At 41.0% G+C, this 12,323-nt stretch overlaps 1 protein-coding gene across 1 annotated transcript in view; it reads left to right on the top strand.

Moving 5' to 3' along the window:
• The window catches only part of TDRD9 (tudor domain containing 9), a 141,966-nt gene that overhangs the window by 59,499 nt on the left and 70,144 nt on the right, over positions 1 to 12,323 (top strand). The window contains exons 10-13 of the mRNA XM_067554979.1: positions 2,460 to 2,514; positions 2,711 to 2,795; positions 4,179 to 4,236; positions 9,757 to 9,861. Coding sequence (XP_067411080.1) covers positions 2,460 to 2,514; positions 2,711 to 2,795; positions 4,179 to 4,236; positions 9,757 to 9,861 — 303 coding nt within the window. The remainder of the gene's footprint in view (positions 1 to 2,459; positions 2,515 to 2,710; positions 2,796 to 4,178; positions 4,237 to 9,756; positions 9,862 to 12,323) is intronic.

The following is a 12,323-nucleotide window of genomic DNA, read 5'->3' as shown; positions in this document are numbered from 1 at the left end:
TGCGCCAATTCCGTGTCCTGCACTTCTAAGTTGCCCTCTCCTGCTCTGGTCAGAAATCTGACCAATAAGTATATAACCCAGTTCGCCCTTCCCTCAGCATGGAGAAGACACACACCAGCTTTAACTGAGTGGGTTTTTTTTCCCCCACACACTTCACTGAAACATACTATTTTAGTGAAGAATATAAAACAGGTTTATTAACTACAGAAAGATGGACTTTATGTAAATATAAGTGGTAAGCATAAGAGATTAGAGATTGGTGCCAAAGAAAATAAAGATAAACATGCATCCTGAATCTTAAACTTTCAACATTAGGCAGCATCTATATTAGGCAGTTTTTCCACCCCACTTGAATGTTTCAGTTCTCAGTATACAGGCTTCTCCCAAGCTTGGGTCCAGTCTCTTAATGTTCCAGTGTTCCTGTTGCTTTCAGCATGGATGGGGGAGGAGAAAAGTCAAGGCATGCAGCCTCCAGTATGTTCCTTCTTTTATATCTTTTTGACTATGTGGCCAGCAGAAACTAGTCTGTCCAGGTGGGCCCTACTGAGGCACAAGGTTGCCCAATCCGTCCCATGCGAATGAGTCATAGAGTTGAGGAATCTCTGTTGTCTTCTGCAACTGTCATTGTATTGTAAATCCTTTGTTTGCAACTCCTTTGTTGGCTGATGGCTGTGAGTCTCTCCTAGACAGGGGTGCTTCCTCTGCTGTTACTAGCAAGCTTTATAACATATTGTAATAACAGCAAAATCTTGATTAAATCTTGATTAAATAGTAGCAATATGCATATTTTGACAGCACAATGGGGTTTTAGCAGATTCTGACCTTTCACTGGATATCTTGCATGGCATGCTTAATATGAATTATAACAACCATACACAAATGATGAATAAGGGGTTTACAGTATGCTGCTTTGCGGTACAGTGTGTCAGACCAGGAAAAATTAGTGCTGGTAAATACTTATTTAAATCTGGTTTAAACTGGGGAAATAATTGCATCAGTGTGCAGCAAGCCCATCAAGCATAGAACAAATATTTTCAAATTGGGAATACATCCATCAAAATCAAGGAAGAGGCTCAGTGTATCCACTACATGAAAGTTGGTCTTCTGCTACAGAACGCTGCATGGCCAAATGGACCTGGACTGGTAGTCTGCAACTTTGATTGCTTAAAACTTCAAGCCAACTCCGCATTATTGTTTTCATATAATCAAATGTTCTTGACTTTCGTTTATATAATGTTAAAAAACTGAAATGAATCAAGACATGTATTACTTCCTTGAGAAAATGCCAAACCAAAATGTATACAGACATTCCGATGTTCAGTATTATAATTACATGTATTAATTAGGCCCACTGCAGTTTTACTTTTTATTTGTACAACCCTAAATTAATCTCTAAATCTACTGTATTATGTAACTGCAGTCTGAATATGTAACTAAATGTAATGTGGTATGCATTAACAAAATGGTTTTTAAAATAGCAAATGCCTTAAACTGGGACTGACTAGTTTTTCATGGGGTGGTAAAAACCATGATTTTACCAGATAAAACCACCTCTGGTAAATACCATGCCGTTCCTGCTGACTTGAGACATCTAGGGCTTGATTTGCTGAAGTGCTGAGACATCTCAACTGAAATAAGTGGGATCTGTGCTTGATATATAAGGTGGTATAGGTGCTAAGAACTTTGAAAAATCAGGCCTGGGCATTTCAGTGTGGGCACCCCAAATTAGTGGGCACTTGACAGTTTTGGCCTTTATCTCTGTTCTTCTGCTTCTTTTCTGTAAAATGATACTTCCTTACCTCACAGGGGCTATGACAATGAATTTATTTCTCATTTTGTGAAACACTCAGTCACTACAGATATGAGGGTCATAGAAAAGTCCATAAGGAAACTAATAATTCAGTATTCAGTGTAGTGTTTGGATGATGTTGTGTGAATAAGGAATGGAACTGAACATTGACTGATGAGGATAAAAATAAATATTGAATAGCTACCCATTCAGTGAGCATTGTTTCTCCTATGCACTACAGAAGGCAGTCCTGTGGAAAAAATATCATGAGCATCCAATTAAAGATCCTAGCAGTGCATACAGGCACCCTTAATTCTGGCATTTCCTAAATTTTCAGTGATTGACTTAGCAACTTTAATTTTCTTTCATATACCTTTCTTTTGGGAAAAATATAATGGGCAACTTCAATTATGGGTGATACTACCAGTCTCTCATATAGTATGTGTAGGTGTTTGTAATTTTATTTATGTAATTTTATACTCACTTTTCATTGTATGTTTGCTATTTAACTTCTCTGTTGTAATTGTATGTGAAAAGGGATAAATAGAAACAGATTTAGGAATTAAGCAGAAATTAGGAGAATTCATTTTAGAATAAAATCATTCATTTCTTTGGTTTTGAGTGAGCATCAAAATGTTTAGTTTAACTCAGCTGTTTATTTCCCCCCTAGGTTTGGCTGAAATGAATTACATGCATGAGCTTCTTACAAGCATGATTCACAAAAGGTAAGTTAAAATAAGTAGTGTATGGTAAAATATTTTCATATGTACAGTTCTATTTTAATTTAATTAAACTCCTGTTGAGTATAACATTAATCCTTCTGCTATGTGAGTTGTAGTCCCAAAAGACATTTTGGCGGTAATTATGCCTCTGGCTACTGTGAATCATTATATAGATATTGCAGTGATGCATTTCTTCTAGGTTGCAAGTATATCCACTCCATTCAAGTGTGACTTTAGAAGAACAGAATAATGTGTTTTTGACTCCAGTTCCTGGTTACAGAAAGGTAAGCAAATATTGAAACATGGCTTAATTTTTATAAAAGAAGTGGATAATTTTACTCTTAGGCAACATTAGCTCTTCAGGCTAAGATCGCTGTTATGGAATTATTAATAATATTTGAATTATTAATATTGATATGGGAAGTCACCAAACACTAATTTAACCATAAATTCCTTTATTAAATCCAAAGGCCAAATGGAATTTATACGATTGCTGTAGACATGTCAAAAAATCCTAACTAATAAGCAATTTACTACATCCAAACAGTAACACAATATTTATAAGCATTTGATCAAGACACTTACAAATGGGCTATCATGCGAGTGCTTAGACCCATGTTGGTCAGCTCCAACATGGTCAGGCAAGTGTTAGCAGTGAATCCCTTTAAGAGTTTAGCTTTTATACCCTTTAACAAACAAGTGATGTCATTGCCAATTACTGATTTCAGCTAAAAACCAACTTGGGAAATAAAGGTGAATTGTCTCGTCTTAATCCAGATAAGATGTACAGTCTCTTTTCTTCCCCAGGCCTTTCCTTGCTTATCTTCTCACCCACTCCTTGTGAGAAAGTTCAGGCTTGTTTCTTTTAAGACAGTTTTTCTGTGTCTTGTTACTGCAGCTCTTTATTTTATTAGTTACTTTTGAAACCATACATCCTTCCCACACTACAAATAATACTATTTATTCTCACGGCCTTCTTTTACTTGCTGATTGGGGTCTTCTTTACAACACATATATATCCTTAACCAAACGTAATATAACGTCAATTCTTTACTTTTATTCTTATCTTACAACTGTATAAAGGCAATCCAGCTTTGTTCAAGATATAAACTGATCACTTTCCTTGTGGGTCAGAAGAGCTTTCTTCAATTTAATTTACAGCTGTGGTTGTAACTACGGGCCACAGCTAAAAAAAGACAGGTGCTATCATAGATTTTATGAAATTATAATTAAACAAATTATAGTAGATTGCCCTGGTCCTTAAAAGAGAACTGCACATGTTGATTCCTGCTCCTAGGTGTCAATAGTTTGCCATGCTGGATCATAATCTATGTTTATTAGCTTCTTGATTTCTAGTGCTAATAAGAGTATTGAAGTGTTACAGTTAAAAACATAAAATATAGATGTAATATGAAGTTACTACATCCATTTCCATTTTTTTTTTTTAACCACTTGAAAAATAGAAGTGAAGAGCTCTGTCACAGTTTATCTAGATGCAATACTGGAAAATCCCGTTGGAAGATGCCAAAGAGCACAAAACACAAATATAATATTTCCATTTTATTCATAATTTTTCCTTCCCCTAAGGAAAGTTATAAAAATGTATATATTAATATAGATGAGTGAACTTTTCTTTGCATATTTTTTTCTTTTTCGTCTTGAACTAGATTATTCTGTCTACAAACATAGCTGAAAGCTCTGTAACAGTTCCAGATGTAAAATATGGTGAGTGTTCTATACTGTAATTAAGAATGTGTATACTATATGTTCTTTACTTGCACTTTCCTACTTCTGTCCATCCCATCACCAATTTAAAAAGGCCTTTATTATAAAATGACTTGGACAGTGAAATTTTCACCTCTCTTCCACTCCCCCAGCAGCAGGGATTCACTTTAAGACTTCCTTTCAGGATAACAAGGAGAGGAGAGAAGAAATTAAGATTGACCGGCTCTGCAGAAAAGGGCTATATATGAGTTAGGTGGTAATGATGGTGGTTCCTAAGACTGTCTGACATGTGGAACAATTTTGCTGCTTGCGGATGTTGTGGCAGAAGGAAAACAGTTGTTTTGTCTTGGACGTAATAACTTAAATAACTCTCTGTTAGAGGAATTCCTGTCATGTAGAAAAATGCTTACACGTGGTGGATAGCATATTAGACGTGAACCATTTAAGCAGATATGTGAAGACACACATTTATGGTTGAGGCTTTAAGGTCAAGGCGAGTAACTATCAACAAAAAGGACTCCTTGTCCCCTATAGATTTGAAAGAAGCATATCTTCAGATCACATCATACCAGCCCACAGATATTTCTTTCACTGTGCCTATGAGTCCTACACTTTGGATTACCACTCCTTATTCTTGGACTTACAGCCACTCCCAGAGTATCCAGACACATTGTGGTAGTGTTGGTAACAGCTCTGAGGTAGGAAAGGAAATGTGCATTCTGATCAGAGGTCACTCCATAGGTAAACCATAGCAGAATATTGGGAGAATAACAACTTCGGGATTCACACAGGCTTGTTCTGAACAAAGATAAAAGCCATCTTCTGCCATCCCAAGCTATCCTTCATCTGTGGGGGGTAAAGATTGACCTAGGCTCCCACAAGGTGTTTCTTTGAATAGCTGAAACAAAGGAAAAGTATAATTCATTTAGGAGGTGGTCACAGTTCATTATCTGCATAGATATCCTTCAGTGGGCAAGAATGCATTGGAGAGCCCTACAGTGCATCCTATTGTCCTTCCCTGTATCGTCCTACACAGGATGTAGAAGTTACTTGGGAAGTATTTTAGTCCCTTAGTTGGTGGATGATTGAAATTGGATAATGAAAGAGGAAGGGGACAGGGAGCCAGCGATATTGGGAAAACGTGTGGGAGGTAAGAGATTACTGGAGGCCATGGTGTAGGGGGCAGGAAGATGGATGGCATGAGGAGCTAGGAGAGGGAGAACTGAAACTGGCTGCATAAGAATGGGGATAAGGAGTCAGGGAGGGGAAATGACTGAGAGTGGTGGAGGAAGACTGGGACTCGGGCAGGGAGCTCCGAGGCAGAGACTAGGACTGGCTAGGTAAGGAGACTGGGACAAGAAGCCTAAGTGGATACCAGGACTGGGTTGGCAAGTCAGTGGGACTGGGACAAGGAACCAGGAGTTCAGGGAAAGGCAGGATTGAGACAAGGACAGGTTTTAGGGTGTGGGAATGAAGGGGTCAAGCATGTGGGAGGACGTCTGAGGGGAACAGCAGAAGGTTCTGTGCCAGCAAGACTGCCCTTCCGTTCAAAGCCTGGAATGGAACCTAAGACTCCCAAGTCTCACCATTCCTGTGCTGTCAACAAAGGTTTGTGAAATCCACTGGCAAAATGTTTCATCTTCCTTTAGCATGGGTCCACACAGAGGATGGCAGCCTACTATTGCTATTAGCTACTCCATTAGCTCAAGTAACTGTGGTCTGTGCAGTGGATCTAAAGCTTCCAGCTCTGCTGGTGACCAATATGGGGTGTCAAAATTCACAGTTCCATAGATTCCAAAGCCAGAAAGAACCATTGTGATAATCTAGTCAGACCTCATGTATAAAAGATCATAGAAATCTCCCCAAACTAATACGATGCCACATGGTGGAATTTGTTTTTTTAGTTTGCTTTTTTAGGACCTGATTTTTTTTTTTAAGCATACTTAAAATAATATAGAACTTTACATATAAAAGTTCAGCACCTCTTGATGTGAATTGCAGCTGTGAGTGCTCAGCATTTCTGCAAATCAGACTCCTGGGTCTCAAATCAGTCACCAGAAAATGAGGAACACACAGTTCAGTGACCTCCGTGGAAAGTTCGGTTTAGGTGACTTGCCTAGCATCACGTAGGAACTCTGTGACAGAGGCAGGAGTAGAATCTAGTTCTCCACCTTAACAATGAGGCTTCCTGCAATCACCGGCCTTATTCGTTACACACTGTCCAGCTTCTGTAAGCTGTGAGGTAGAGGGCCTACTGACAACAACTTCCTTCTCTGCAGCACCCTAAATCATCCCCAGAGCAGGCCTTGAATGGAGAATCCATCAGATATATGTGGACCAGATAAGCCCGTGCACTGAATGAGGCAGGGGTCCTGTGGAAAAAATAGTGTATGATCATGTAAAGACTATCATAATGCATATGCACAGAGGAGTCCAAATTAAGGTTGCCCAGGTAACCTTAGTTCTAGTATTTCCTAACTTCAGAGTGCTTAAGTTTGCATCCTTAATGTTCTGTTAATGTAGTGTGACAAGGTCAGATCAGATGGCTACTGGAGAGTGATAGAAGGCCAATATATCAGCCCCAGGATCAGTAAGTCCCTTTTTCCCTGGTAGCTGAGCAGGGGTTACTCCAGCTTAATTAACACACCTGGAGCCAATCAAGGCCCCGCCCAGGATTTGTTAAAAAGCCTCCACTCCAGAGAAAGGGTGTGGCTGGAGTTGTGAGAGTGAGGCGAGCTACCAGAGTGCATGAGCAGGCAAGATGCTGTCAAGAGCCAAGAGGGATTAGGAGAAGGAGCAGAACGCTGGCAGAAGAGAACCCTGCAGGTACAAAGACTGGGGGAGGGAAAACCCCTGCCCAGAGAGGTCAAAGGACCTTTCCCAGGCCTCGAGGCCTACGGGAAGAGACTCTGCCAGAAGGGAAAGATTGAACTGGACATTTGATTTGGGCACTACAACACCAAGTGGGGCTCTCCAGGGTCAAGAGCCTTCCCTGGTAAGGAGGCCTGGAAGGGCCACTGTCTGAACAGGGTACGGACATTAAATCAAGGGGCACGGGGAAGTAACCCAGGGAACCTAGCAGCTTTCCTGAAGCCACAGCGCAAGGCTGCTACTTGTAGGGTCCCTTGGTTGGTGCCTAGAATCAAGGGTGGGACCGGGTTCCTTTACCCCTACCGGCCATTCACTGCAGGGGCAAAAGCCCCAGTGAAGAGGCAAGGGCCTGTGAGAACCAGAGACAGGACTGGGAGCCAGTAGAGAGCAGCCATCTTAGAGAAGATGTATTACCATCCCTCACCACTAGAGGGTGGAAGACCATTAAAGGATGAAGCAGTTCCCTGACCTACCACTAGAAGGAGGCACTGAACCCACCGAAGTAAAGGAAGAGCTCTGTCACAGTAGTTTTGTGTGTATAATTCTCTATAATATATTGAAGTACAATTTGTCAGCATACACTGTGATGCATTATCCTTAATTTTTGTTGAGTGTGTGTGTTTGTACTCTAATTTGACAAATCCAGTCATTTTTCTATGTAGAAGAATTCCAGAGGGGTAGCTGTGTTAGTCTGTCCACAGTGCCACAGAACTCTTTGTTTTTTCATTTTTCTATGGGTTTCCTAGTTATTAGTGAGGTTCTATTATAAAGATTGGCCAGATCCCAGTTGCAAGTACAGTAGAACCTCAGAGTTACGAACACCTTGGGCATGGAGGTTGTTCATAACTCTGAAATGTTCATAACTCTGAACAAAACGTTATGGTTGTTCTTTCAAAAGTTTACAACTGAACATTGACTTAATACAGCTTTAAAACCCTACTATGCAGAAGAAAATGCTACTGACTTTCCCTAGGCTTCAGCCTGTTGTTCTGTCTGGGCCTGGTGTGTTCAGTAGTTGGTATCCTTTAACGACCATCTCTTTAATAAGCAGGCTTGTAGGCACCACTCCCTTACCCCCGAGTGCAAGGAGCCTGAGTTGTACATGGTAAAAGATGGACATAAGACATAACCATACAGATGGGTCAGAAATCAAGCTGGAATTCATGAGTTGTACATAAATAGATCCCCAAAATTGTCACCATCCTAGAAACACCACTTCACCTTGGCAAATGAAGAAGAATAAAAAATATAATTTCAGCTGTGTGAATCCAAAGTAGAAGATACCTAATAGATGTCAGAAGCTCGTAAAATATGTGGAAAACCCAGCAATATTCCCTCCGCATCCGCAAAACAGTCCATACACAGCACTAATATCCAGCATTAATATTACCATTCCAGTTAAACTCAGTAGCTCTTCCTGTTGTTCTCCCTCCCACCTGAGAGCCCAAGGACCTTTCTTTCAAATTCCATCATAATCATGTAAACTCTTCAGGGCTAATAGGAGTGAAAATCAGGAAAACGTTTTTGTCACTAAAGTCAGTGTATATCACTCTCAACACACACAGGGATTCGATCTATTGAGCAGATTACCAATTTTAATCACTTTCCGGAATAACTGTGCACTTTAAATGCTGTGAAAAGCAGATTCAGGGCTTATATCTTTTAAATGATTTATATATTTTGTTCACATTGTAAGTGCTTTATTTTTAAAAGAAATTTAGCAGATAAAATGTAAGTATTAGGATATAACATTGGTTCTCAAGCTGGGGGGTCATGATGTGGTTATCTGGGGGTTGTGAGCTGTGAGCACCGACCCCGGCCAGGTGTGGGGCTGTGAGCTCGGAGCGCCGCCAACTGCAGAGTTGTGAGCCCTGACGTAGGCCAGGTGCCCTGGTTCCTCCTGGCAGAGGAACATGCGGGGAGGAGGGTGAGCAGTGACACACAAATATTGCTCACCCACCCTCCAACATTCCTCCATGCCCCCCAGGGGGACTCTGAAGGGGGGAGTGAGGAGCAGCACCTGTGAGGTGAGCATCAGGAGCTGCTGCTGTCTGCCTCCCCTTACAAAGCCCTGATGCAAGGAGCCCTGACCTTGCGCCTCGCCCCACCCCCTCACAGCTCATAGCTGTAGGGGTGCACAGAGGAGCAGCCGCTCTGTGCATGCAGGTCAGTTTCCCCAGCTGAACGCAGGGATTAGGGGCGAAGGGGGAGTGGGGAGCCCCTGAGGGCCAGGCATGAAAGGGGGACACTCCAGGGGGCCAGGGCAATGGGGGGCACCCATGGAGGGGCAGGAGATCATACTCAATGTATGAAAGGGGTCACCAATACAAAAAGTTTGGAGAACCACTAGAGTACAATATCCAAATACAGAAATGGCAGCCTTTGTATGTATATCATCCAGTGTGCACCAAGTTTATGTTGCAATGCTAAGTAAACACTGGAAATCGAGTTTGGAATTCTACTGTAGACATTCAGAATATTCCAAGTGTTGTTGTGTATATGTGGAGCTTTAGCTCATTTTCTTTCAATTCATTGTATTTTTTTCATTTAAGATCATCCTTTGTGACTACACAAAATTAAACAATTGTTTTAGTGCAAAAATGTTTCTCCTCAGTGCAATACTTAAATTACTTTTTTTTTAAATTTCAGTCATCGATTTCTGTTTGACTAGAACTCTGATTTGTGATGAAGACACCAATTATCAGAGCCTGAGACTTTGTTGGGCTTCTAAGACTAGTTGTAATCAGAGAAAAGGTAAGGCAGCAATAGTTTAATGTTAAGAAGCGACTGACAAGTGATTAAAAAAATTAATTGTGCGATTAATTGCCCTGTTAAACAATAATAGAATACTATATATTTAAATATTTTGGATGTTTTCTACATTTTCAGAAATATTGATTTCAATTACTACACAATGCAAAGTACACTGCTTACTTTATATTTTTTATTATAAATATTTGCAATGTAATGAAACAAAAGAGATAGTATTTCAATTCACCTCATGCAACTACTGTAGTGCAATCTGTTTATCATGAGACTTGAACTTACAAATGTAGAATTATGTTAAAAAAATGAACTCGAAAATAGAACAGTGTAAAACTTTAGAGTCTATAAGTCCACTCAGTCCTACTTCTTGGTCAGCCAATCGCTAAGACAAACAAGTTTGTTTATATTTATGGGCAATAATGCTGCCTGCTTCTTGTTTACAATGTTACCTGAAAGTAAGAACAGGCGTTCGCATGGCAGTGTTGTAGCCAGCGTTGCAAGGTATTTACGTGTCAGATATGCTAAACATTCGTATGCCCCTTCATGCTTCGACCAGCATTCTAGAGCAGTGGTTCTCAACCAGGGGTACCCCTGGAGGTACGCAGAGGTCTTCCAGGGGGTACATCAATTCAACTAGTTATTTGCCTAGTTTTACAACAGGCTACATAAAAAGCACTAGGAAAGTCAGTACAAACTAAAATTTCATATAGACAACGACTTGCTTATACTGCTCTATATATTGTACATTGAAATGTAAGTACAATGTTTACATTCCAATCAATTTATTTTATAATTATACGATAAAAATGAGAAATTAAGTAATTTTTCAGTAATCGTTTGTTGTGACACTTTTGTATTTTTATATCTGATTTTATAAACAAGTAGTTTTTAAGTGAGGTGAAACTTGGGGTCGCAAGACAAATCAGATTCCTGAAAGGAGTACAGTAGTCTGGAAACCACTGTTCTAGAGGACATACTTCCATGCTGATGATGCAAAATAACGCATTAATTAAATTTGTGACTGAACTATTTGGGGGAGAATTGTATGTCTCTTGCTCTGTGGTTTTACCTGCATTCTACCATATATTTCATGGCAGTCTTGGATAACGACCCAGCACATGTTGTTTGATACACTTTCACTGCAGATTTGACAAAACGCAAAGAAGATATCAAATGTGAGATTTCTGAAGATAGCTACAGCATTCAACCCAAGGTTTAAGAATCTGAAGTGCTTTCTAAAATCTGAGGGTTTAGGTGTGGAACATGCTGTCAGAAGTCTTAAAAGAGCAACACTCAGATGCAGAAACTTCAGAATCCAAGCCACCAAAAAAGAGAATCAGCCTTCTATTGGTGGCATCTGACTCAGATGATGGAAAATGAATGTGCATCAGTCCACACTGCTTTGGATCGTTATCAAGCAGAACCCATCATCAGCATGGAAGCATGTCGTCTGGAATGGTGGTCGAAGTATGAAGGGGCATATAAATGTTTAGCATACCTGGCCCGTAAATACCTGTCTGCCCCACTTCCTCTCTGTTCCTTCTTACCGCCTGTGACAGTGCTGGAACGTTCTTGCTGTGGCAAGCAACTCCTCAGAGGATTTTTTTTGTCTTCTATGCTTACTATATATAATTCTGTTGTTCAAATTAGTGTTAAATTAACAGCTTTAGCAGTGTATAGCAGTTTTAGGTGTTATCTGTTCCCAGTTTTCATGGGATAGACAGGGGAACGTGGCATGCCCCACTTCCTGAGCTTCAAGCCTTGTGCAACCTGTAAAATACCGATGCCCGTGAACAACCCTCACCAGAGCGGTCTCAAGTGTCTGGGTGAGGCTCATATCAAAGAGAAGTGCAAGATCTGCCAAAACTTTAGAACCCGCACGAGGAAAGATCGTAATATTAGATTGAGAGCACTCCTGATGGAAGCGGCCCTCACACCCGGACTGATCAGACGCTATGCCCAGTACATCAGCATAGACATGAAGCGCTCCCCCAGCACTTATATCGGCACCAGATTCATCCTGGCAGTGGTCACCCACCGTTGTCGAAAAAGCGGCATAAGAAGACCCAGGCCAACAGAGGGCGCTCCCTACCCAAACAATACAAGTTGGGAGTGGAGAACAAGCCAGGGCTCTCACCAGACCACTCATCTCCCTAGGAAACCGGGATGGCTGTGGCCTCACCCTCTAGAGCTCCCAGCCCTCCTCGGAACCAACACCCAGTAGCGGCAGAAGTCACCGGCACTTGGTTGTCACATCCACCAAGGCCATCCAGGTGGGTACGGACCTACTCTCTCTCCCAGAGCTGCCCATCCCCTGGATGACAAACCTGGGCACCGAGACACCATACCGGGCCAGTCTCCTAAATTAATTCCTGGGGCAAGCCCATGATGAGGGCTCCAGTGGAATCACTGGTATCATGTTGCCAATCGCTATCTCTGTAGCACTCATT

Source organism: Emydura macquarii, unplaced genomic scaffold (genome assembly GCF_026122565.2).
Source record: "Emydura macquarii macquarii isolate MOO-44397 ecotype Brisbane River unplaced genomic scaffold, CSIRO-AGI_Emac_v2 contig_1551, whole genome shotgun sequence".
Lineage (NCBI taxonomy): Eukaryota > Metazoa > Chordata > Testudines > Chelidae > Emydura > Emydura macquarii.
The sequence above is the reverse complement of the archived record's forward strand: the minus strand, read 5'-3'. Positions and strand labels throughout refer to the sequence as shown.